The sequence below is a fragment of the Denticeps clupeoides genome, chromosome 5 (genome assembly GCF_900700375.1).
Source record: "Denticeps clupeoides chromosome 5, fDenClu1.1, whole genome shotgun sequence".
Classification (NCBI taxonomy): domain Eukaryota; kingdom Metazoa; phylum Chordata; class Actinopteri; order Clupeiformes; family Denticipitidae; genus Denticeps; species Denticeps clupeoides.
In genome coordinates, this window is record NC_041711.1 from 29,599,958 (window position 1) to 29,627,352 (window position 27,395).

General features: G+C 42.0%; 1 protein-coding gene, 1 long non-coding RNA gene and 1 pseudogene across 6 annotated transcripts; all 3 read right to left on the reverse strand.

Moving 5' to 3' along the window:
• Positions 1–1,246: 1,246 nt before the first annotated feature.
• LOC114791146 (uncharacterized) lies at positions 1,247–2,662 on the reverse strand. Its single transcript, XR_003749921.1, has 5 exons — positions 2,631–2,662; positions 2,501–2,551; positions 2,230–2,397; positions 1,661–1,741; positions 1,247–1,574 (listed from the first exon to the last, which is right to left on the reverse strand). It is a non-coding gene; the product is annotated as an uncharacterized LOC114791146 (long non-coding RNA).
• Positions 2,663–6,435: 3,773 nt separating this feature from the next.
• On the reverse strand, positions 6,436–9,719 carry LOC114790504 (T-complex protein 1 subunit gamma-like; annotated as a pseudogene).
• Positions 9,720–10,934: 1,215 nt separating this feature from the next.
• gon4lb (gon-4 like b) lies at positions 10,935–25,446 on the reverse strand. Of its 5 annotated transcripts, none has more exons than XM_028981546.1 (31): positions 25,321–25,446; positions 24,670–24,896; positions 24,478–24,579; positions 24,168–24,370; positions 23,761–23,835; positions 23,614–23,664; positions 23,476–23,526; positions 23,296–23,394; positions 23,087–23,212; positions 22,819–23,007; positions 21,825–22,038; positions 20,830–20,931; positions 20,706–20,746; positions 20,526–20,629; positions 18,643–18,829; positions 18,462–18,548; positions 18,171–18,345; positions 17,686–17,836; positions 17,278–17,428; positions 17,077–17,193; positions 15,059–16,996; positions 14,655–14,931; positions 14,379–14,542; positions 14,064–14,261; positions 13,829–13,972; positions 13,377–13,637; positions 13,126–13,236; positions 12,712–12,883; positions 12,090–12,393; positions 11,783–11,885; positions 10,935–11,689 (listed from the first exon to the last, which is right to left on the reverse strand). In XM_028981546.1, the coding sequence occupies exons 2-31, from the start codon at positions 24,875–24,877 to the stop codon at positions 11,573–11,575; spliced, it is 6,222 nt and encodes a 2,073-aa protein (XP_028837379.1). In that variant the 5' UTR covers positions 24,878–24,896; positions 25,321–25,446; the 3' UTR covers positions 10,935–11,572. The 5 variants fall into 5 exon arrangements, with proteins under 5 accessions (XP_028837379.1, XP_028837378.1, XP_028837380.1 ...); XM_028981545.1 differs by having other exon boundaries at positions 13,377–13,685; XM_028981547.1 differs by lacking the exon at positions 23,761–23,835 and having other exon boundaries at positions 13,377–13,685.
• Between the last annotated feature and the right edge of the window lie 1,949 nt (positions 25,447–27,395).

Sequence of the window (27,395 nt, forward strand, 5' to 3'; positions counted from 1 at the left end):
TAATGGTAAGCATTAGATTGTGATTCCTTTGGTTGAATGTCTGTATATGTCTAGGTGTTGATGTATGTATGTGTATGTGTGTGGGCTGAGGGGGTGGGGGGTTGTGCTTTGGCACCAAACAGGCTAGGACCCTGTGTATATGTATATATATTCTATATGCTTAAAAAAACTAAGGGAACACAAAAATAAGATATCCTAGATTAAAATGAATGAAATATTCTGGTTAATATTCTAATTATTTCTTAAAATAATGTTATTAAGAAATGAAATATTCTTATTAAATACATTGTTCTTCAGATAGCTGAATGTGTTGGCAACAAAAATCACACAAAAATTACTGATTTAAATCAAATTCATGAACCCATGGAGGTCTGGATTTGGAGTCAATCTCTAAGTTAAATTGTAAAAACACACAGCAGGCTGATCCAACTTTGATGTAATGTCCTTAAAACAAATTAAAATAAGGCTCGGTAGTGTGTTGTCTCTACACTCAAAAAATAATTTGTTGGGTTTACTTAAAAAAAAAAAATCTAACAATTTGCATTGATCTTTTTAAGTTATGCCAACTCTGGCATAATTGAGTAAATCCAACATGTAATTTTAAATAAGAGTAATGTAACAGTTTAAGTGTAACCAACATGATTTGATTTGACCTCTACAAACATAATTAAGTTGAACCAACTCAATATTAATTAAAATGTTCTGACAATATTAAGTTGTCAAATTGATCCATTTAAGTTACTCAAACTTCTTTTTTTACTTATATCCTACTTATAAACATGCATGCAAATTGTTACGATAATTTTATTTAGTATTAGTAACTTAAATAATCACAATGAATCAGTCATTTCAGTTGTTCCAACTGATTACAACTTTTATTAGAAAGCCTTAAAAAAACAAAAAAAGGTTTTGTTCCAACCATGAATCCTTATAACTTTGCTAAAAATTTAGATAAGTCTTCAATTTCAATGTCTTATGGTTTATTTCAAAGATGTGTGTGTCTGTATATGTCTATTTATTGCTGAACAGAAATATTTAAATTACACTACTACACTTTTAGTCCTTTTGGTGAGGACAGAGTAAATATTACAAATATCATATTACAACACAATACAAAAGCTGGCAACCTTAATAGGCACACCTGTACAATGTTATTAGAGGACTGAAAGAATGGCTGGTGTATTATACAGTCACTTTGGGGTTTAAAAAAAAAAAAACATGGAACAGCGCTACCATGCCACCTGAACTAAAACACTAGCACAACCCACTTTTTTTCTTTTTCTTTACGAAAGCAGTTTACATTTTAGTGACATTACCCTTGGGCTGGCTTTCAGTCCATCTAATTCCAGAAATATCTTTTGGAATACCTCTAAAGTGTTCTTCAGTTCTTTGGGATAGCTGAGGTTGAGTGCATATATCAACCCCATTAGCAAGGCACAGGCTCTTGGTACATCTAGGTCTTTCAAGACATCTGTTCCTTCTATAACAATCTTTGCACTGGCTGGGTGACTCATGACTGCGCTTCTGATGACTATGATCTTCATCATTTCTCCAGTAAACTGCACTTCATCATCCTGGCAAGTGAATAATAAGTCAACATATCAGTACTGTATGTTTTATCTAGAAATTACAGTAACACAATCATGTCAGATTTACCTACCAAGTATTCTCTGAAGAGATCCTTCTTTTTCTTTCAGATACACCAACAGGGAACGGATAACAACCTCTCTCCTCCTTTCTACTAAAAAATGGAACAGGGAAAACAAATCTCTTTAAAGGGTTACAGTACATTTGTAAGAGAGAAGACAAATTCATCAGAAATTGTGCTTTCAGATATGCAAATATCAGTATACATATTACAAAAGTAAACATACTACTGAACCAGGTTAAAATATTTAATTATATTCCATTAAGTAATTAATTTCTCTACTTGTCAGTTTACTTTGTTTTAATCTTTGATCCTGTCTCTGCCCAAAGCTTTGAACTAGAATTTACAATGTGTGTGGTCAAGTACTGCAATAGCTCTTGGCCTTGTGCATGAATAAACCCTTAAAAGCTCCTGTCGTCCGTAGTTCATGTTTGTCACTTCCTTATTTGTTCCAACCATGAATCCTTATAACTTTGCTAAAAATTTAGATAAGTCTTCAATTTCAATGTCTTATGGTTTATTTCAAAGATGTGTGTGTCTGTATATGTCTATTTATTGCTGAACAGAAATATTTAAATTACACTACTACACTTTTAGTCCACAATGTTCCTGATTCGCTGGATCTTCATTTTTGTAGCCCCTCCTCTTGAAGAGACCAATGCCATTATCTTTGGGGAGTACAGGTCCAGTTTTTCCATGAATGTCCTTTCCAGGTTAACAGTGGTGATCCTTTTAAATTCATAATTTAGCTGTATAAAATGATGCACAGTTAAACAGCACAATTAGTAAATATAAAACAAAGAATCTTAAATAACTTCATAGGTTATCCTGTAAATGAATACATAAAATTACCTGTGCTGCATCAAAAATAGCAGAACATCTGTTCCACTATCTCATCAACACCTGTGAGGTACATTGTATGTGCTTTCCAGTTTTAGCAATAAGTGGGCTACATTTCTCTCAATTCAATTGGGCAACTCACCAACCTCTTCGTCTTCACTCAGTGCATCCTCAGTATGTTCATCAACAGGATCACCTCCTGCATTTAATGGATTGACATGCCTCTGTAAAAGCTCAGGCTTGAAGTCATCAAGTGAGTGAGGAGTGTGTTTTCGGCTCCTATGAGAAGCATATGTTCCATGAATGTTTGTTTTGAAATGGCAATTTTCAAAAACACAAGGGACAGTTTCCATTTTTTTTAATGGCGGCTAATGTGCTTAAAATACTGTCTTTGTGTGGAGATTGTGTTTAAAGAACAACATGGACATTTGAAAGATAACACTTCTGTGTTAGTGGTAAGGAAGCGGTAAAGGAAGTGGTAAAGGAAGCGGCCCCGTAATCAGAAGGTTGCTGGTTCGAATCCCGATCCGCCGAGGTGCCACTGAGGTGCCACTGAGCAAAGCACCGTCCCCACACACTGCTCCCCGGGCACCTGTCATGGCTGCCCACTGCTCACTCAGGGTGATGGGTTAAATGCAGAGGACAAATTTCACTGTGTGCACTGTGTGCTGTGCTGCCGTGTATCACATGTGACAAATCACTTCACCTTGAATATGCCACTGTTTCATGAGACAAATGGCTTCTCGACAGGTGGGTTCGCAGCCCACCCCATGTTTTAAATGAGCAATAACAATCCCAGTATAGACAAGGCATAAACACTCCACCATGGGCTTGTCTAAGTCTACAATGCTTTAAGAGCACAGTCTTTCCTACTGTTTCAAATTTGCACAATTTACAAGTCCAATTCATTAAAACCAGTTATGGGACACTGCTAAAAGTAAAATTCATACCATCTTAAATAAAATTTTACATTTCATTATAGTCACAAAAGGTTGACACGTGAAATGAAATTGAAAAAAAAAACTAATTTAAGATTGTATTACTGTATCCCAGCCAAATTGTCAAAGCAAAAACATTCCATAGCTCTAAAACACAAACTTGACGGTCTACAGACCAATGCTGAGCAAATACTTTACCATCTTAAGAAAGTTAAGTTATCCTTAACATTAATAATACTATAACAAAAGCCTTAAGTAACAAAACAACATATCCTTGCACAGCGTCAATATAAGGTTTAAATGTAATTACAAACAATAATTACCTTCCCAGCCCGCCTTTAAAAGCTGAACAAATAATATTGTTAGCTGGGGTGGCCAACTTTAACATGCCACAAAACGGCTTAGAGCATCAAAACGTCAATGAAGAAAAAGAAAATTTCATCTGCTGAGTTTTCAGTGTAGAAGTAACTTAACAAAGAACCACTGGAACCCGCGACGACATCGCTGAACGTGGCCGCGCTGAACTTTTACACGGGGTTTCCCTCCAGTGTCTCCAGGGGCTGAATACCTCAGGTACCCGAGCAGTTGTTACTGACGAAACTTTACTGACAGAATATCAACTGTAAATTACGATTGAAAACATACACATTACTCTTTTACTTTTGTAGTGTCACAATTAGTGCAACTTAAATTAAACGTTATTTAACCTCATTCGGCTGCCACTCAGAAACAAACCCAATACAGATTAATATTTTTAGGACCGTGTTAGCAAGCTAAAAGAAACGTGTGAGCTATATGGAATTGTGTCAGCTTTACGCCAAATTACACTTTACATGAATAAGTTTTTTCTGCTGTGTGAAAACGATATTTTGCCAATAGATTCATTGTAAAATTAGGGTAACGTAATCCAAACGAGGCACAAACTCGCGGGCGCGGGCTGGCAAGAATGGGAAATTCAAACGTTGCTGAACTCAATCCTACAAGTTGCGCATGCTTAATAATTTATCTTGTTGAGTGGTGATTAAATTATTGATTCAAGAGACTTAAATAATTAAGTTAAGGAAGTGTTTTTTATTTTTATTTTGCACTGACTTCCTAAAATGAGTTATTAACTCACGAAAATATGTACATTTGACAAACATGTTTTTTTTATGTTAGAAATCTTTTCTTTTTTAAGTTTTACCCACTATCACCATGAATGATTTTTTAGAGTGTATGAGCCTGTATGACCTCAATACAACACCTGGGCATGTTCCTGACACACTCCTGCTGACACACTCCAGCCACATGAGGTCTAGCATCATCTTGCATTAAGAGGAACCCAGAGCCAACCACACCAGCATATGATCTCACAAGGGGTCTGAGGATCTCATCTAGAGATCCCCCCCAAAGAAATGCCACCCCACACCATTACTGACCCACTGCCAAACTGGTCATGCTGGAGGATGTTGCAGGAAGCATAACATTCTCCACAGCATCTCCAGACTGTCAGGTCTGTCACGTGTGCTCAGTATGAACCTACTGTGAAGAGCACAGGGCGCCGATAGCAAATTTGCCAATCTTGGCAATTTTTGGCCTCCTCCACGTGGCCTGTCTCCTGGTAGCGCCTCCATGCTCTGGACACTATGCTGTCCTGGATGAGCTGCACTACCTGAGCCACTTGTGTGGGTTGTAGACTCCACTAGAGTGAAAGCACCAGCAGCATTCAAAAGTGACCAAAACATCCCTTCTTTTTAAGCAGTGTATATTAAGCGTTTTTATATGATCGTGTGTCTTCTAGCTGGTCTACCACTATGCACCATCCGACCTCTACAACTACTACAAAATGCAGCAGCACGACTGATCTTCAACCATCCCAAATTCTCCCACACCACCCCTTTGCTACGCTCCCTCCACTGGCTCCCAGTAGCTGCACGCATCAGGTTCAAAATACTGATGCTGGCCTACAAAGCCAAACATGGAGTAGCACCATCCTACCTCACCGCCCTTATTACACCTCGCACTGCACCTCGTATACTCCGAGCCTCCAGTACTGCTCGCCTGGTCACTCCATCTCTGAAGGTAAAAGGAAAACATTCATCTAGACTCTTCTCCGTCTTGGCCCCTCGGTGGTGGAATGAACTTCCCCTCGAGGTCAGAACAGCTCAGTCACTGAGCACCTTCAAACGACAGCTCAAGACCTTCCTCTTTAAAGAATATTTAGATTAAATTGTAATTTTCTTGTTGTCGAACTTTGTGTACAGAATCTACAACAGAGTGAATAAAATAGATGCATTCATAGTTGGGGTCCTAGTGAACCAGAAGTGATCTCTTCATCGATGGTAACTTAAGCACGTTGTAAGTCGCTCTGGATAAGGGCGTCTGCCAAATGCCGTAAATGTAAATGTCTGCAGTGGATTGGCCGCAGTGGTCTTGTGTGTCAGACAGGAAATCCCACAGATGACGAATCCTGGACCAGACCTTCGGTTTTCTACCTTTGATGATTAAGTCACGGTAGATCCTTCAGGAGAACAGCAGTTCATGCAGTACTGAAGCATTTTATGTTTTCATTTATATTTCATTCAATGCGTATTAAGACAAAGTTTGGATGAGGATTTCTTTTATATAAAAAAATTACATACACAATGGTGCAATGTACTTTTAAATATGAGCAAACACACTTCAACACATTTACAACAAACAAAATAGCAAATATGTTACAGCTTATTTGTCCTGTTTTAATAATTACACAATTTACGATTAATGCCCTGTCATTGGTTGGTGTAAAACAACACAGACCTCTGAATGAATAGAAAAACTGCAGAACTATTACATTGTTCTTGGAATAATACAGAAGTCAGAATGAATAATTTTTTTATTTTTTAATTGGTAAAAAAGAACACAGTTACACTGAAGTAACTATGCTCGAATACAGTCGATAAACAGAAATGAAGCGACACTGGGGAATGCGACCAAAGACCAAAGACCAAACCTTGGTCACAAAGCTTGTGTATTATTCTTGCTGCTACTCTACTCAGCCCCCTGGCCTCCCATCCTTCTTCTTCTTCTTCTGTCCAGATACAATCTCATCAATACGTAGCAACAAAATGGCCGTCTGAAAGAGAGAAATGGGGGGGGGGTCACGTCAGGAAATCACCAAGGACACAGAGATCAGCTTGCCTGAGAAAAGTGGCCTCACCTCTACAGCAGTCTTGTAGGTCTGGGCTTTCACAGCCAGTGGCTCCCAGATACCGAGTTCCTCCATGTCGGTCAGGTTCCCCGTTTCACCATTCACACCCCATGTTGTAGTGCCCTCTTGTGTGTGTTTTGCCTGTGTTGTTAAAACGCATGATTAAAAGAAACATGGATCACAGTGGATCACAGATCTTTCAGACAGACGGAAGCAGGAACCTACCCTGAGGGAGGTGATCACACGGATAGTGCTGGCCCCACAGTTCTGGATGAGGGTCCGGGGAATGACTTCCAGGGCTTGAGCCACAGCATGGTATGGCCACTTCTCCACCCCAGTGAAAGCACGGGAGCGCTCAGTCAGCCTTCTGGACACTGCCATTTCTACAGCGCCCCCACCTGGCAGCAAGTGAGGGTCAAGCAGCACATTCCTGCATACCTGCATGGCATCCTGCAGATTTCGCTCCACTTCCTAAACAGACATAGAAATGGACATCAATCTTAATTGCTGGTTCTTAAAATTTCTATCTAAGCCCATAAACAACCAGTCACTGAAAAAACACTTACCGCTAGAATCTCCTTGCTGGCTCCACGCAACAAGATGGTGCAAGCTTTGGGGTCTTTGCATTCAGTAATAAAGGTGAAGTACTCATCACCAATCTTTTTCACTTCAAACAACCCTGCTCCAGTTCCTACATATTCTTCTCTTAGCTCGTCAGTCCTGCTGGCAATTCGTGCGCCACAGGCTCTGCAGAGAGGAGATTCATGGATTATCATAGGTGAAATGTTTTTTTAAGAATGAAGAAAAGCAGGAATTGCAAAAATTGAAAAACAAAAACAAATGCAACCAATTTGTAATGGAGCCAATTAACGTCCAATGTGTTGATTAAGGCATATTTTAATATCACCTCTATTAAGCATTAAAGTCATTCAGATTATTTGTTATAATACAATATTAATTAAAAAGAATTGAGAAGGGGGATTTACGCACCTGGCAATTCGATTGTTGTCTGACTTTCTGACCCGGCGAATAGCTGAGATGTTGGCTCTCATCAAGTAATGCAGTGCGAGATCTAATGGAAACAAACACAGCAGCAGATTAACCCGGGTGTAGAAAAGAAAACATGGGGTAACAGAAGTCATCCAGTTCCCACGCAACGGGGTGAGGAAAACTGTATGCACCTGAGATGCCCTTCTCAGTGAACAGGAGATCAGGCTTGAGGCGGATGATGTCTTCACAAATCTGCTGAATGTATTCCTCCTCCATCTGCAGGATTCGAGCAAAGTCTTCTCCTTGTGTGATTTCAATTTCGGTCTAAAATACAGAGATGTGTACTAATGTTTAACATTAAGATTATTGGAAGACGATAAAAAGAAGTACGCAACAGAGCATGCGTATATATTCATATTATACATATGTGATCACCTGGCTTTCGCCTTTCTTGTACTCAAGTGAGCAGTCCAGCAGGACAATACGAGGGTTCTTGATAAGACGACGCATGCGACCATGAGTCACATCCTTGTTGACCATCACTCCTTTCAACACACATGAGTCTTCAATAATTCCTCCTGGTATCTAAGATAAAATTAAGAAGGCACAAGATTAAAAAATGAACAATACAGTCTTGAAGAAGCAAGACGAGTAAAAACCATAAACCCTACTTTTTCCACTTTGGCGTATTTTTTTATGTCAATTTCCTTCCGTCCATTCTCATTCAGCTCAACAGTGCGGACAGCATCCAAAGCGATATTGCAGGCCAGGCTGGACCAGCGGCTCAGAGCCTTTGTGTTGATAGTAGAATTGATGATCTTGATCATCATTTCACGACTGTTCACGTCCACCGGTACGCTGTTGATATTACATAGGTCAGTATCATGAAAAAATAAAAAATAAAAATCACAGAGATGAGTAAAGTAATGTTTAGAATAGAAAACAACAATCATTGATACCTGATGTCCTTTAGTATGCCAAGCATGTCATCCAAAGCCTATCTGTATGCACCGATGATTACAGTGGGGTGTATCTGCTGTTTCAGGAACTGCTCAGCAACAGACAGCATCTCGCCACCTGAGGGTCAGTAACCATGTTGAAGTGGCATTCACCAAAAAAGCATCACAACAAACAGCTAAGCTCTTCTAAAACGGTCCTTAGGCTCACCAAGAATGACCACAGAAGTGGTTCCATCTCCCACCTCTTCGTCCTGGGCACGACTGATCTCAATCATGGACTTGGCTGCTGGATTCTGAACCTGGATCTACAGAGGGAGATCAAAAGCCACAATCATCAACTGGACATAAAATATACTTGTCAAATTGTTATCGTACCTTAACACAAATCAAAACTTACCTCTCTGAGGATGGCATTGCCATCGTTGGTCATTACAATTCCCCCCATGGGATCAAGAAGCATCTGCCCAAGTAGATACAAACATCAATTACATCTTTTACAATCAGTGATGCAATAAAATGGTGGCTAAGAACACGATACATACCTTCATCATGGCCCTTGGTCCCAAGCATGTCCTGATAACATCAGCTATGTTCTGTGGCGACAGGTAAACATTATTAATCCAGACAGACACAAGAATTATATATATATTTTTTAAAAAAGGTGCGAAAGCAGTAAACAGGACTACCAGCTCACCTTAGCTGCCTTGATGTTTTCTGTCTGGACTTTCCGACCACATTCTCTTTTCGTGTTTTGGCCTGAAAGAAATAAATGTCAGGTTAATAAAAAAAAATGTATTTCTGCGACAGATATTGGCAAAAAATGAAACATTTACAATATTTCTTAATATTACTAATACGTTTCTAGACGGAAAAAAAAAACTTTAATTTTATAAATTTGCAAGCAACTATAAAACTGTCATTTTTTGTGTGTTTAAATTAACTACATGTTATGTTCGATATGTTTGGCATTCGCTGCGCTAGCCGGCTAACGTCATCCATCCATCCATTCATGCTGGCTAACAAGCAGCCGAGATGCTACAACAGTGCTAGCTAGCCACCGCGCAAAACTAAAAAGGCATACATAATTATAGGTTTTACTAACATTCTAGAGCGCATAAATAAGGGAATTGGCTTTTTTATTACTCACTTAGCACAAGTTCCTATAGTCCCATCATTTTTGCGACAAGTTAAACTTCTTCTCTAAAGAAGACCCACTGAGCGTCCTTACTTTTATAGGTTATCTTAATACTTAAGAAAACTAAGGGAACACAAAAATAAGATATCCTAGATCTAAATGAATGAAATATTCTTAATAATATTCTTAAATATTCGTATTAATATTCTTATTAAATAATGAAATATTCTTATTAAAGAAAATTATTCTTATTAATATATTCTTATTAAATACTGTAAATGTTCTTTACATTACTAAATGTATGGACAACAAAATCAAACAAAAATGACTAATTTGGAATCTGGATTTTTTCAATAGTAAAAACACATAGCATGCTGATCCAACTTTAATGTAATGTCCTTAAAACAATTAAAAAATTAGGCTCGGTAGTGAGGTCTAGCATCATCTTGCATCACATGAGGTCTAGCATCATCTTGCATTAAGAGGAACCCAGGGCCAACCACACCAGCATATGATCTCACAAGGGGTCTGAGGATCTATTGAGAGATCCCCCCCAAAGAAATGCCACCCCACACCATTACTGACCCACTGGCAAACCGGTCATGCTGGAGGATGCATCTCCAGACTGTCAGGTCTGTCACGTGTGCTCAGTGTGAACCTGCTGTGAAGAGCACAGGGCGCCAGTGGAAAATTTGGCAATCTTTTTTTGTGTGCACCGTGTGCTTTGCTGCAGTGTTCCACAATGACAATCACTTCACTTCTCGACCAAGACCTGTGGACGTCTGCGTCCTGTTTCTCTTTGCACAAAACCGGAGGTAGTGGTCCTGCTGCTGGGTTGTTGCCCACCTCCACGTGGCCTGTCTCCTGGTAGCGCCTCCATGCTCTGGACACTATGCTGTCCTGGATGACCTGCACTACCTGAGCCACTTGTGTGGGTTGTAGACTCCACTAGAGTGAAAGCACCAGCAGCATTCAAAAGTGACCAAAACATCCCTTCTTTTTAAGCAGTGTATATTAAGCGTTTTTATATGATCGTGTGTCGTCTGCGGTGGATTGGCGGCAGTCGTCTTGTGTGTCAGACAGGAAATCCCACAGACGACGCCTCCTGGACCAGACCTTCGGTTTTCTACCTTTGATGATCAAGTCGGGGTAGATCCTTCAGGAGAACAGCAGTTCATGCAGTACTGAAGCATTTTATGTTTTCATTTATATTTCATTCAATGCGTATACAGGTGAAAAAAAAATTAAGACAAAGTTTGGATGAGGATTTCTTTTATAAAAAATATATATATACAGCATGGTGCAATGTACTTTTAAATATGAGCAAACACACTTCAACACATTTACACAAACAAAATAGCAAATATGATACAGCTTATTTGTCGTTTGAATAATTACACAATTTACAATTAATGCCCTGTCATTGGTTGGTGTAAAACAACACAGACATCTCTGCAGCAGATCGTCTTCACGTTCATGAGCTCCTGCCTAAGTGACTTTGGGTGCTTGTTGTGCTTAAATTTGGTCAGGGCTCTCATGTAGTACACATTCATTCATTCTAGTCCAAAACTGGCATCTTATTGCTGGTGCAAGACATCAACATTGGCATCACAGAGTGCCATGAACTAATTACATAAAGCCAAAAAAGCAGCATTCAAGAAGACTTCAATTTGGGGATTAAGCAGGACCCAGATTCCACCCCGATCTCACAGCTGCCCACTGATGGCAGAGAGGTCATGCATGGGACAAACCTGTCTGCAGATGACCACTGAGTGAATAAGAACATAATGCTTACAATGTTTTCTCTGAAAACATACAGAAGTAACATTTAATAAAAAAAATACCACTGCAAGTAAAAACAAAGAACAGTCCTCAAGCAGTACAGGTTTTAAATCAGTCTTGCTCGTCATCTGTGGCAGAAAGATGCTCTGTGTTCTCATCTTCAGAGCCAGTATGTCGTGCAGCCGAGGTGTGGAAAAGGCGCATCAGGTCCCGAAACCGTCTGGACACCTGCAGATGAATGGGCAACACAGCTCAGCACCTGCAGCACAAGCACCAGACCAATGCAGATTTACGGTCAGATATGACAAACGACCAGTTTACCTCACTAGCAGTCTTGTTGCCAAGTTGAGATGAGATTGCCTGAAAGGTCTCGGGACAGGCTCCCTGCTGCTGACACTTTGTCAGAATCACACGGTCAGCCTCCCTGTAGAACAACAAATCTCATATTAAACAAGAAAAATGCCATTTCAACCCATTTTTTTTAACCAGTGGATGCCACCAAGTAATCTAATTAGAAAACGCAGGGTGATCTTATAATTGGGTCAATATGGCATTGCAGTATTACACTAATGACTAATTTTCTTTATGCTGAAATTGCACAAAATGTATGAATTAGTTCTCTCTTCACCTGGTCCAGAGGATGACTTTCTCCCCACTGGGTGTGAGGGAGATATTTCTGGCACAAACGGGGGTATCAGATGGGGGACTTGTTCGGGCTGGTGGGGTGTGATCCCCAACCACAGTAGGTGGTGATTTAGCTGAGCCCTCTTCATTCTTGTTGGCTTTCTTAGGAGATGCATTGTGTTCCCCATCCCCTCCTTTCCATTCTTCTTCCTCCTCATATACCTCCTCTTCCTCTCTGTCTTCACGATTTGGGGGAGGATCTCCTTCCCCACCATCCCACACAGGACCACCTTGTCCTACACTTTGATCTATTAAGACAAATATGGGGTTGCTCATGTACTGTAGCATGAAATGGTCAATGTTGAACATAAACATTCTTCTAAAAACAATGAATATATTTTACATGATGTATTTCAGAAGTGTAAAGTATTCACACCTAACCTGTGACAATAATCCTCCCATGATTATGACAATGATTTGTAATTTCAAGATTGGTTTCTTGTCAGTACAACAGTATTGAAATAATGTTTCACACAGAACCCCCATAGACCCCCCTAAACAAATTTGCAGTTAATTTCCCCACTCGTTTGAATAAAGACGACCCACAATGGAAAAACAAAAAGTACCACGGGGAGGACTGCTTGCAGCACTTTCTATCTCGTCCTTCATTTCAGCTTCTGCGTCTTTCACATCCTCTCGTTCCTCCCCTCCTCTGTCCGTGAGAGGGTCTGTAGCAGGGCTGCTGGCTGTAGGGTAAGGTAGATGCTGGATCTTCAGTGCTTTAGAAACATCTGTAGCCTGCAAGAAGAAATGTGATCACCATCTGTAAATCTAAAATACACAGAAACAAATCAACTGTTCAACGCTTGAGGTATCACTGACTAGGAGGTTTTGGGTGAGAAACAGGGATTCAAAATTGAGTGTGTGCCAGGTGTGACAGTGAGGAAGGAGGTGAATGAGATCTACAGGACAGATGGTGGCCCTGTGGGACAGAATCATTATTTATTAATCACTACAATGAAACAAACTACAAGTAGTACCTTGTTGCTATGGCAACGAGAACATCCCTTCCGCTTGTGTTTGCGGAGCTTAACATCATGGGTTGTTTCATGACAGTGACAGCCACAGTCTTTATCTGGCCAATCACATTCCTGCAATTGATAGTTTTGTGTTTTCATTTCCTCAACCACATCAGGTAAAACACCAGCATAACCTGCAATAACCTGTCACACATAGACAATACACGGTACCTTACATCGATTTTTTTTTTTTTTTTTTTTTACAATTTTACCTTGTAATCATTATGGCTGCCTAATTTCTTCCTCTTCTTGTTTCTGGTAGGTATCGGTGGAATCTTGTGTAATTCATCCTCTTCCTCCAAGTCAGGAAGCATGACTTCTTCAAATCCACCACTTGCCCCTCCCCCTTGATAAAGGCCAGTGCTTCCTCCATCAGAGGCATCACCTCCTTCATCTGGCCAAGTCACTTGCTCAAATTGACCTGGACGGGCTGGTGGGGGGCGGAGCTCATCAAAAAACACAGAGAACTCCCCCTGCAAATGAGTATGCCCTTTGAGAAGACTGGCCATTTGCGCTTTTAGCTGAAACACACACACACACACACACACACACACAAAATTAACTCCTGGACTCATTTCAAAATAACTAAACTAAAACCATACAAAGGTTTTAGTACATACATACATACTTGATAAGTGAAACGTGATAATATATTAATAAATACCTCGTCTACGCTGGCAGGGCTGAGTCCTGGGCTCCCCTGTAACGCTCGCACAATCTTCTGGTAGTGGGATGGATTCTCGCCAAAACTGATCTCCAACTGCCGGAGAAAACGCCGGCTACGCTCAAATGCCTGCTGCTCCTCAAACTTTGGAAAACAATGAACAGTAAAAATTCAAATCAATGTCACAAGGCTGCAGTGTTTCCAGTGCAGTACTAAGACTTCTTATGGCCCTTACCAGTCCACATTCTAATGCCTGATCTGGTAGCAGGAAGGCAGCAAAATCCCGTAGCAGCTCAGGCCAGTCCCGGAGAACAGGCTTGAGCTGGAAGAACAGTTCCACTGCACTATGACCTTCACTGTTCTGGTCAAAGTCATACAGCAGACTCAGAAACTCCTCCACCTTCCCAGGGACATCCTGCAGTGCCTCACGCACCTGGCAGTTTAAACATAAAATATGATAATTAAAAAAAAATGTTAATTGGTTGACTGGTTTACAATTTTGTCATGCAGAAATAAACGTAAATTAACACTTAAATTATACACTTCTTACCCTGTTGAGGTAGGCTTGAGCAAAAGCCATGTCCTTACTCTCTCTCATGGGGTCATTGTCAAGGATGCGGTCATCATAGAGCAAAAGGAGTTTGGAGGCATCTTTGCTGCAGCGCTCCTGGCGCCGACTCCGCGTCAGACTACGTGGTGGAGGACGGCCACGGCCTGAAGGAAAAAAAAAAAAAGTGATAAACTGGGTCAAGGTTTAGGCAAAATTCAGTAGATCAAAGACAAAACATCAAAACAACTGTATCACATTTTATTGCGAAGTGCCAACCTCTTCCACGGCCCACTCCTTTCCCATTAGACTGTGGTGGGCCATCTTCCTGAGGAGTCTCTCCTCCAGGTAGCTTATTGGCATCTCCTTCTCCTGGTTCCAGATCGTCTCCCTTCACGGTGCCCTCTTCCTCTTCCTCGGAATTGTCCTCTTGAGAGTTTTGGGACACTGGAGAGTTAGGCGAGTTTGGAGAGTTCGGGGAATTTTCCTCTTCTGAATCCCCCTCTCCACACAGCCTTCTTTCAGATGCCAACCATGTCAGCTTCTCCATGGTTTCCTTTAGATGCAAAATAAATAATAATAATAATAATAATAAATATATATATATATATATATATATATATACACACACACACACACACACAAAAAAAAATATAATATAAACTATGAATATTTTTTCACACCTGAAGTTCTGGGACAGAGAGCACAGATTCCTCTGAGGCAGATGACATCACTTCCTCTTCATCCTCATCCTGAGTGAGATCATCAAAGTCTTCTTCTTCTTCCTCATCCTCTCCTTGTCTCTCCCGCTCCCCATCTCCATCCTTCTCTCCATCTCCATCCCTTTCTCCACCGGTTTTATCTCCGCCTTGCTGCCCACCATCTCCACCATGCTCGCTGTTATGCTCTCTTTCTCCATTTTGGTCTTTCTCTCCACTTCCTCCCTGCCCATTTTCATGCTCCTCACCCTCTCCACCCCCAGTGCTGCCACTGTGTCCACCGTCTCCCCCCGCAGAATTCTTGTAGTCCTCTGTTCCACCACTCAGACCGAGTAAACCTGACATTTTCCGGCCCTCTGTCAAATATTTCTCATCCCCCTTCTCTTCAATCAACCTCTCCAAGGCATCAGCGTGGTTGTCCAGGCTAGAAACAGGACTCTGTGATGACTCTGAGAGCGTCAGGAGAGGTCCTCCAAAACACCCACCCTCTCCCTCCACCCACATCTCTTCTTCTACATCTCCTTTTGTCTGTGGCTCCTGCTCCCTCCATCTCTCAATCCCTTGCAAAAGCTTCTCCATATCCTCCCCAACTTCTGGGAGGTCAGTGTCCCCCAGGCTGGGCTCTTCGCAAACTAGTTGGGCAATCTGCTGCTGGCTGTCTAGGGGCTTCAACACTGATGAGTCTGTAACCACAGGCATGGAGTCTCCATTGGTTAAGGCCCCGTCAGGAGAACTTTTCAAGGTGGTATGAAGCAAAATAAACTGGGACCCTCCAGGCAGGGCAGCTGAGGAGGTCAGATTCATATGGAGGGCAGAAGACATTCTATTGTAATGACTGGAGTTTGGGTTCTGATTCTGGGATGGGTTTGTGGGAACTGGTTGCACTTCGTTCCCCATTTGTTGATTAGCTGTAATGATGTTTGGACCCGTTTTCATAGTTCTGGCAAGGGAACCGTGAGACAACACTGGACTCATCTGTTTGATATCACTGTTAAGTGGTTTTGTAGGATCAATTTGTAAAGGGTCTAAAATAGAAATCGCCGGCAACGGCGTCCTTGTTTGTTCAATTTGTTGAGCAAAGCAATCAGTTGAATGGCTGGGAGGGTCACGCTGAGGAAAACCAGGGAACAACTTAAATACTCCTTCAGGATTAGTGCTTAGAGGAGCAACACTGGCACCGTGTAAAGTGGGCAAATTAATCACAACCACAGAGGACGCGGACTCGGCAGTGCTTGTGGCAGCACTTAACTCACCCTCAGTCTGGGGTAATACAGGTGCAGGCATCATTCCCAGACCATTTAAACCCACTTCCCTCACATTGGTCTTAGGGGTCACAGTCAGGAGCTGGGGAAGCTGAGGGTCAGGTTTTACAGGGGCAGGTTGAATTGGGAGCAGTCTGCGAGGGAAAATCTTCCTCCTTGGTTTTTCCTTTTTCCGTGATTTTGATGGCTGCAGATATGTGTTTGTGCAACTGGATCCCTGAGCATACTGCAAAAAACTGATTGTTCCAGTGCAGCTCAGGGGAACTGCGCCATGGGCAGGGGTCAATACAGCCTGACCTTGACTAGGAGTAAAGGGAGCTTTGGCCACTAAAACGATTCCTTGTGATGGAGGCTGGCCAAAAACATTGAGTCCACTACAAACACTTGTAGGAGTGTGGGTCAGAGGAGTAATGGCAAGGAATGCAGATCCATGTAGGTGATGAGGAGTGGATTTGGAATCTGTGCGTTCAAACCTCCCAGAGGGGTGCAGACGTAGGATAAGATTTTCGGGAAGGGACAAAGGGTAGCACATCCCTTTAGGGAAGATGTAAGGAGGTGATAAAATGATCTTGTCAGTTGGATCTGGCTCCTGAAGGTGATTGTACTCCATCACTGCCTTGTGAATGTATGGTAAACTCTTCTGTAAATAAAGAATACGCAACAGATATTCAAATAGAATGTTCTGTGGATTTATTTTATCGAAACCAAACCAGTTTTTACCCGAAGCCAGTTTGGCATGACTGTCTCTTCTCTTTCCACTGGGGGGCTCTCCTCACCGGGCTTTACAGCAACACATGTGACTGGCATGGGTGGCACCAAATTATGCTGGAAGTAAAACTATAAAAGAAATAAATAGCATTTGAAATATACAAGATAACTATAGTGTTTATATAAATACCGTTTTTGAAATACCAGGCCAACCTTGATGACATTGTCAGGTGCTCTAACAGCACACATGTCTCGCACGTGGGTGCGCACATGGTCCTGCTTCTTGCCGCAGAGGAGATACTGGCAGATGAGACGGTAGGGTGCCTCGGTTTCATTGAAGTGCTTCAGCCCCAACACAATGAGGCTGGAGATAAAAAGGCAGGAGAAGGCTGCTTGTGTGAACACTCATGGATTAATGCAGAGCATGTTGCAGTATACTGATCCACCAAAACATTAAAACCATTGACATTTAATGAAAATACCACTAATTATCTTAAATGTAACATTGCGATGCTATCCAGCTGGTAGGTTCCTGGCATGCAGTGTTAATACCTACCAGAATGAAATTAAATCTAAAAGCACAGCTACAACACTTAAACAAGCATGATTTAAGTTATATACCAATCCTCGCCCTTGGTATAGACATTCTTGGTGTGAGATGGATGGAGAGCAGGGTCCAGGCTGCAGTGAGGGAGAAGCTCTGGGTACAGGAACACTGGGCAGGTGGCAAACAGCCAGGCTACTTTTGGAGGAAGCAGTGGGTAGTTGCGCACTGTAGAAAAACAAAAAGACAGACATTCAACTATCACAAACACACACAATCTACCAATAATAAAATACTTTTTGCAGAACAGAAAAAAGCAACTACAATGACATTAAATTGGTGAAAGATAAGACAATCACAAATATAAATATCATATCATCTGTGCACCTACTGGTACTGTGTTGGTGTAAACTTAATATGCCACCACTTTCTGACATATTTTGAGAGAGATTAAAGCTGCTTTATAATTGTTTTAATGACTCTTTTTATTTAGCTAAATGTTTGATATTATAAAGGCTATGATTCTGAATACTCTCATCTAATGGATTCTTGGTTTCCTCACCAAAGGTGGTTCGCCCTGATTTGGCTGCAGGGAGCAGTGGAGATGAAGGTTTTTTCAGCACCTCCAGAAGGTCCAGAGATGGCTGCAGATTTGAAGCCCTAAACATGCTGCGAAAGCTCGGATCCAGAGCGACCTTCATCTGCTCGCCCCGCAGCGCAAACGACTGCAGTTCAGACTGAGAAGAGGGCAGAGAAGAGAAAATAGAAATGACATCTCCCATAGACTACAGATACAACGCTTCTAAAATATCAGTCAATTCATACTCACTGCTATAAACAAAATAATGCTCACCAGGTAAAGGCTAGTCACGGCGGCCTGATTGTGCAGAGCTTCTACTTGGGTGCAGAGGATGTTCACCTGAGTGAGCAGCTGAATGTGCTGCAGAATCGGACAGAACGATACGTGAGACAGCAAGTAACAAACTTTTGCTTTGCATGATAACAGATGCACACAGGTCTCCCCAACATCTCACCTGCTGCAACTGCTGCTGGAGCCGCTGTTTTTGTGCAGCTGTGAGAACCAGAGTCAAACCGGGGCGGATCAGCACCATCTGTGGCACAGGTGCCCAGTGAGGTGGCCTTGTCTGGTTGTCACGGCGCTGCTGCTGCATCACGGTTCTTCGGCACGCCGTCAGCATGTTGGCCAGCGGCTCCTCAAATCTACGTGAGGTGAGGGTCACAGCTTTACTTAAGATTTTTTACCTCAGCTTTTGCCGAGCTAACACTAATATTACTAATATTGTGTTGTAAAATCCCCACAAGTAACTATTTCCATATATTGCTTAGTCATATAGCATTTTTAAATCTGCAATTGTCTAACCAAGCACACAATCTAAATGAACAGAAATCTGAAACGGGTTTTGATGTTTTCTCTTTTAAGTACTGATTTTTATACATTTAATATTGTTTGTGTGCAAAAATATTTTGTGCCCAGTCAAAGGTCAACATACATCAGGCTTGATATCTGTCGTACCAAATTATACACAGGCATGGTCCCAGTGTGCTGCTTTATTAGATTTAAAGGAAGCTGTCTGGACAGCCCACCTAATGAAGTGTCAGAGGACAGCTCCATCTGGAAAAACCCAGTCTGACGTCACAATGCCCTTTTAACATTTACAGACTTGTGCTGGACCTGTGATCCCTATCTGTGCCCTGGATACAGTGACGCTAATGGACCACAACTTTGCACACCTAGCCTCATGCTCATATCTGTTTCGAGCATATTTTCTTCAAAAGGAGATTTTGCTTACTGTGATGCATTTACATTTTACCCACTGAGTTCAAATGAAAGAACACTCGTCTGGGTTCGAGGCCGGATGCATTAGGTCACAGGCTACATATGTGAGTGCAACTTTGCCACTATGCTGACATGACGGCAGCTGGGTTACCCACTGTAGGAAGATGAAGTTGACAGATTGCAGTGGGTCGCCAATGTATACTGGCACATGGGCGGTGTATACGTGCCAGGTGTGTGTACAATGGGGTGGCTGGCGGGAAGACAGCTGCCATCTATTCCTGCGCCTCTGTGTTCTATTCCTGACCGGTGCATTGGTAACAGCACGTCGCCTGGGCACACTCGGCACATACATGTTTTCAACAGGTGAAAACGTACACCTGTAAACTGCACCCGAACGCAAGCCCATCATCACCTGAAATGACACACCGCACTCAAAAGGGGACGTGGTTGACCATTTCTGACTGCCTAATTAGATCACAACTAATTCTATCACTGAAAATTAGTAATTTCTCTCTAACTAATTTCGGTCCAATTTTGGCATCGATTAAAGAATGCAAAACTGTGTTGAGATTAATTTAGAATTATTAAAAAGAATAATAAGAATATGATTTTCTAAATCATTTGTGTGTAACTCCATTGAGCAACCTCACCCAATCTCTGGAATAAGTGAGATGGATGCCCACAGAGAATTTCTCTTCCTCCCAACCCAAACAGGCACAGCTACCTTAAGCTGCACTGTCCCAAAGGGAGGACTCAATGTGTGTGTGTCTGTGTGTGTGTGTGTGTGTGCTTGTACACACACATGTCCCTTTAGCTAGTGACTGAGGCAAGCTGTAATGCTTTCTGTACACAGTGTAAGAAATTTCTTTATGGACTGATGCCCACGTTCCAAGATAAATAGGCTCAAGATTTTCCAATTGAAGAATAACATCCTGTACTGCACTGTGAACCTCCCGTCACGTAGACACCAGTCAGCAAGCTCTGTTCTGGGTGATTAGATCGCTATACCTTCAACACATACAAAATGATGCTGGACAGGAAGAAAAGTCGCCAATATGTTTGGCTCAAAAGTAAATGAATTACGTTAAGTAACAAGTGTTTGGAGAAGCGGTGATGTACCTTATGGCCTGAGGAACATTGAATTTGGGTACTGCTGGAGCTGGCACTTTTTCTTCATAATGCACCTCCTCATGTTGCTCCTTCACTCCCAGCTCATCCTGGAACTAAAGGAATTTGAAAACATTGATAATGAGACAGTAGGCAAACGGGTCTAAAACCATCATGTTCTCACTTGCTTACAGTCTCAAACAGCTCCTCCATTAGCTCATTCACTTCCTTTTCTGAAACAAACACAAATTCTTTGGTGTAACTCACACTGACAAAAAATTAAGGGAGACTTTTGTTTATTCAACATCGAGCTCACTGGTGATGCGAACAGCACGGTCAGTTCGGTAGTCCTCCAGGTCAGGTTCATCCAGGTCTTCCAAGAAGTTATACTCTGGGTCATCGTCATCATCCGCTTCTTCTAAAATGAAAAATATGAGCATATGGCTAAGATATGGGCCTCCATGATCACCATTAACGTTGATGCATTAAATACATGCAATCAGCCCATTACAAACTCCATATGAGGTCAATTAAACCAATGCGCAACAAACTGTATTTGACCAGCCGTAAAACTGGGGCTAAGACAACACTGGAAAAATTGAGAGCGAGAAAGACAGAAAAGGTGATGTAATTAGTGCAGATGGAGTGAGACGGGCTGGGGTGGGCGATAAACGGACTTCAAACCAGGCCTGTGTGGTACTGTATGTTCAAAGGGGGCTGTGGATAGTGAGGGTGCTAGAGAAAGGGAAATGGGGAAAAGGTCAGATGGACCACAACATGAGTGAACAAACAAAGCAAGTGCCATTAAAGTGGCAAACCTTGAAAAACACACACTCACACAGGAGTCATTAGGCTTTCAGGGAGGTCTGAAAGCCATTCAGCTAAGAGTCAGCAATATAGCCACTGCACACGCCATTAGGCACACATACTAATAACACAGACACGTTTAAGGTCCTAATAAAGTGCAATCTGCAAAAGTTAATTGGTCATGCCAACATGCATATTTGTTAAGAGGCATAATCTTTTCAAGTGAACGTGGACTCTTCCTTCACCTCAGGTAGTTCTTGATTATTAATGCTTAGAGATGAGTAGTCTTTGGTGTACCGCTCTTTTAATTCACTCATGTATCAAGAATGATTCATTAAACTAATTGGTACTCACTGACAATGGACAAAAGTGTCAAAAAGAAATGAACGAACACAAATGCGTTTAATATATGTAAAACCTTCTCTGTATACACTGTATACACATATAATAACCATTAAAATATTTACAAGCAAGATTTAGGTAGCAAAACATGCAAAGTCTTACCTTCATTCTCTGCATCAGAGAGCATGAGGCCCTGCAGCCACTCTGTCCAGTCCTTGTCTTCAATTGCCGATCCACAGTCATACATGTCGGGAGTGATGTCTGGAGCATGCAGCTCTGCTTCCAACATGCCTAGAGGAATGTCCCTCAGTGGTCTCTTAGATCGGGTCCGGCATGCCACCAGACTGGTGTTCGCCTCTCCAGCACTGCTCAGACCCTTGGAGATGGTGATAGGGGAAGTTCAGATTGAAGGAACTGCTAATTTTAAAAATAAAGAAAAAAACGCTACTGGCAAGATATCAGGTTTTCAAACTATAATCTGTTGAACTCCTTAAGAACCCCTTATTTCCCTTTTCCCTATTTTGGAACCAGTGCCGTTGTTGGTGCTGAAAAAACAGGCCCTTTTAGCTTCTTGACATCACAAGAAACGTCAAAAAGCTAAAAAAGCAAGACAAAGACAAAAGGCTGTGTAAAAGTGGCAGCAATGCAGATTTCTATTACTATGTAATGTAATAGTGAAGTGATTGTCACATGTGATACACAGAAGCACAGCACACAGTGCACACAGTGAAATTTGTCCTCTGCATTTAACCCATCACCCGGAGTGAGCAGTGGGCAGCCATGACAAGCGCCCGGGGAGCAGTGTGTGGGGACGGTGCTTTGCTCAATGGCACCTCAGTGGCACCTTGGCGGCTCGGGATTCGAACCGGCAACCTTCTGATTACGGGGCCGCTTCCTTAACCGCTAGGCCACCACTGCACCACTGCCCCTTAATGAACTCGGTGCTGGGGTTTCTGTTTAGTGGGCGTGATCTGTGACGTATTATCACGGGGCTCCAGCTGAGAATCCGGACTGGTTCTCAGTTTGTTCCCAGTTCAGCACTGGCCGAGCACCAGTGTACTGGAAATGAGGGATCAGTAGTTTCAGGCTTGTTTGAAAGCTGTATAATGTTTGCAATGAATGTGAATATCTTGGCTGGGGTCTTCAAATGAATCACCTGATAATGCTCTGGTATGCAGATGGGACTGAGTGCAAGCTCCTCATCCACAGCATGGAGTTTCTCCATGAAACTGCTGTCCGGGACTCTGGAAGGCCGTGCTGGACCAGAGGACTTGGGTGGTGGAGGAGGGCCCATTGGCACAGCTTCCACCCTCAGATGTCTGGAAAGTTTGGGCCTCTGAGCGGACTTAGAAGAGGAAGGGAGTTTACACTTTGAAAGCTCAGCTCTCAAACTTACCCATACTCTACAGACTTCAGGGTATTACCGTGATGTGGTTTTGAGACTGGTCTTTTTCATCACCTTCGGATGTTTCAGTGGGAGTCCTGGGACGTCCTGCCCTGCTGACCCGCGGGGAAGAAGCAGTGCTCTCTACATCACTCTCAAGAAATGTCTGTGGGAACATACACAAAACATAGATACCAAATGTCCAATTAATTTGGCTAAAATCAGTAATCAACATTCAGTCTCACTTACATCTTCTGCCGTTTCATCCTCTTCATCCTCATCAGGACAATACTCTTCATCAGAAGTGTCCTCATCTTCCTCCAGAGGAATGTCCACAAACTGAGGTGGCTAAACAAAAAGTAAGTAAAACATAGGCGCAATTATTCAAGCCTTATATTTAAAAAAGAATAATCCCTGCAATGCACATACCTTTAATTCTTTGGATTTTTTGATCGGAGAGATGTTCCAGTTGGGGATGCCCTAATAAATGAAAAAAGGCTCTGTATCAAGACAACGATAGCCAAAACATGACTTCATTAAACCAGTAGAGTTAAGTTACAGATTTACCACTCCTTTCTCTACAACCTCTTTCAGCTTCGAACGGGTCATCTTTGGTTCCTAAGAGACAAACGTTTACAGCACAACACACATTAGCAAAAGAAGCTGGAATAAACAGTCATATAAATGGTTACGGAATGTAAGACATAAACTTACAAACATGGGCATGCCCTGTGTTTCTATGATAGCAGTCTTCATCATAGCCACCACATGCTCATTAGTGATAACTTCCTACAAACACAATAAACACCCAATAACTCAGTATTTGCCTGCGGAACAAGATATTAACAGTCAGCTGACTTCCATTTGGGTGCATGATGGCGGCAGATTATGCCCTTCCTATGTGGCAATTAGGAAGGAAATGAAAGACGGCCACTGGCAAATCTGACAAACTGACATCTTCCTCCGAGTGGGCTCAAGTCAGCTACAGAGAGAACCATTAAACCAGATGAAATCCTCTTAATTAATACAAAAAAAAAAAAAAAAAGGCCAATATTTTAAATAAATATTTTATACAAATATAAAATCAAATACATAAACAGCGATGGGCCAGATATACATACATGTAGAATGTTGCGCACATTCACAGAAGTCAGATTGTGCTGCCGGGATTTTCTCTCCAGATCTCGATCAAGTTTCCTAATGTCTTCGTCAGTCTCCTCCTGCACATCACTTTCAGAATTCCCCTCATCCTTGCCACAATCGGATTGGTCAGTCAACTTTTTCCCCCTTCTCATTTGTTTTTGTTCGCCGCACTTGTCTTCATCTGCAGATTTGGGGTGATAACAGAAATAACAAATATTGTAAACATACATCCTGATTGTGATACATGTTCGGCAATTTTTCTGAGTAAAATCTACAATGAAATGTCACCCAAGGTTATCACCAGTCCCAACTCTGTGTCCTCCTCTGAGTGGATGGAGGGTGATGCTGGATTGGGGTTCTGCTCGTTCTCCTCTGCACACTCATCCTGGTCTGGTTGCACAGAAACCCATAATGACGTGATCTGTCATCACACTCCAAATGACTCCAAAAAGTGTGATGACCGCATTATTCTATACACACCTGAGATGTTTTTAGACCCTTGCGATTTGAATCTAGGGGAGTGCCTTTTGACATCTTGGACACCCCGCCAACTCTTCCCTTCAGTCAAAGTAGAGACGCGTTTCTTCTTGGGACTGAGTCTCGCTCTTTTGCTGGATGTGCCATTCTTCAGTGACTTGCACTGGTGAGACCTTGGATCTGGAGAACTGGCATTTCGTTTCTGGCCCATGTTGACAGTCTTGGTGGGCCTGCGGCAGAGCACAATGCACAACGTATACTGCATCTCAAGGAGCATAAAATTATACAGTGACAGGAACCCTACGTCACGTCGTCACCCCCTTACTGCATTCGCAGATTCTGTAAAGCCAACCTTGCATTTATTCTGTTGGGATGGTCCTTACTCGCACTGCGAGCGCTAGTTCAACACACGAATGTGCACGTTGGTTGTTATTACCAATTGGACATAACGAGGAATAGATGTTAATTTCTAGCACCTAGCTAACATTGGGGCGTGCACACAAGGCGGCAAAGAGCTTGTGACTGGTTAGCAGTTAGCAAAACAAGCTATCGCATCTATAAACGGCCGCTCAAACAGTGGCTGTTCAGTGATGCAACGTATGCGGCGAGAAGGGCTCACAGGAGTATACTACGCTGCAACGGCCGGCTGCTCACCAGAAGCGGAACGTTTACGGCCATCGGTGGCTGGCTGGACTCCCGGCCAGCTGAAGAGGGAGAGCCGCTGCGGGTGTCACACTGATTTCCGTCCCCAGAAAGCCAAACGCGGGCCTCGCGTTCCGTGTCGACGCTCGTTGTTTGGCGTCAGACAAGGAGTGAAATAAAAGTGAAATAAAGTTTAAAGTTCTTCAGTGTGAACCATCTTTTGGACACTTATTGGTTGGTCAAACAAAACATTTACAGCATTTAGCAGATGCAATTGCAATAGCTGACTTGTGAGCTCAAAGAGATTCGGAGTTTTTCCTTGAATTACTGTAATGCATGTGGCCAGGCTGCAGATAACAATAGTGGTTAACAAAAAGGGCCAATGTGCATTTCTAGCTGTACGTAAAGCTTTTTTTCCCAATAAAGTATCATCATAATTTCAACCAAGCCACTGGAATCCTTCATGAAACAGACCCAGCACTATCACATCTTATAATTAATCTTCTCAACATAATCCAGTGGCCTAAAGCACAAGAAGAGGTCCTAAAGAGCAAAATGTTCTTTTAATGGATTCATTACATCAGAGACATTACTGCAACAAAATAAGAGGATCTTATGGTCAGTGATCAGAATCAAGGAATTTGATTGTGGTTGATGGTGTCTCTCAAGCACAATATTATAAAACAGTGACAATATACAATATAATCAAATCTTATATACACAAAAAATACAAAGAAGTTGAGCTTGTTATCATTTCAGCTACATACATGTTAGACAGTGCATAGTGAAACGAAACAAGGTTTCTCCGGAACCTGGTGCTAGACGATGCTTTATTAGTCCCACAATTGGGAAATTTACATTGTACAAGATAAGAGCAGCAAAAGACAATAGCACAGACACTTTGTATATAATGACCGTATAATATAAAAGTTCACTGTACAAATAAGCAAATATATAGTCCTAGAATAGCACAGACCTATATTAAAGTTAAATACTGACATAAAGTGCACATGTGCAACAGACATAAAGTGCAAACAGGGGGCACGGGCAGTGAAAGAGTAACATTTAACAAAAAAACATGTAGAAATGAATTCGAGAGGCAGCGCTAAACTATAAAAATGAATAATAAATGCGCAAAGTAAAATAGTGCAAATACTTCCATGCAAAATGGAACAGTGCAATAATAGATAATATTACTCAACAGAGGTAGTGTGTGTGTGTGTGTGTGTGTGTGTGTGTGTGTGTGTCAGTCCAGAGTGGAAACTCCCTGAGTGTTCAGGTGTCTGATGGCCTGTGGGATGAAGATGTTGCACAGTCTGGCAGTGAGGACCCGAATGCTTCGATACCTTTTTCCGGATAGCAGGAGGGTGAAGAGTGCATGTGAGGGGTGTGTACATTTACATTTACAGCATTTATCAGACGCCCTTGCACAGAGCGACTTACAATCAGTAGTTACAGGGACAGTCCCCCCTGGAGCAACTTAGTTAAGTGTCTTGCTCAGGGACACAATGGTAGTAAGTGGGATATGAACCCGGATCTTCTGGTTCACAGGCGAGTGTGTTACCCACTAGGCTACTACCACCCTATAGAGTCCTTCACAGTGCTGGTGGCCTTTTCGATGCAGCGTGTGTTGTAAATGGCGATCTTCTCAGCTGTCCTCACTATCCGCTGTAGGTGGAGTTCCCAAACCAGACAGTCATGCAGCTGGTAAGAATTCTCTCAATAGTCCCCAAATGTTTTCAGCAACAGGTGTGATTTTGTGGACATATTTTTCTATACCATGTTGCTGGGAATCACCTTTGTGTGATACATTTATTTCTCATGGTGGCTGCCATGACTGAATCTTCCAGTTCAAGATTAGCAAAGATTGCAAATACTGAATATTTATGTTGACAAGTCAAATTATGAATTAACTTAAAAATAGAAATGACTATGCGTTTAAAGGTTTTGCTTCGGGTCAAGGGTTTAAAACCAGCTCCAACATGTGGTCATAATATGTTCTGAGGGAAGCACTCTCACATTAGATATTCTTAAAGACATTTTATGGATGTATTATGTATTAGAAATTTACTATTTCATATTGATAT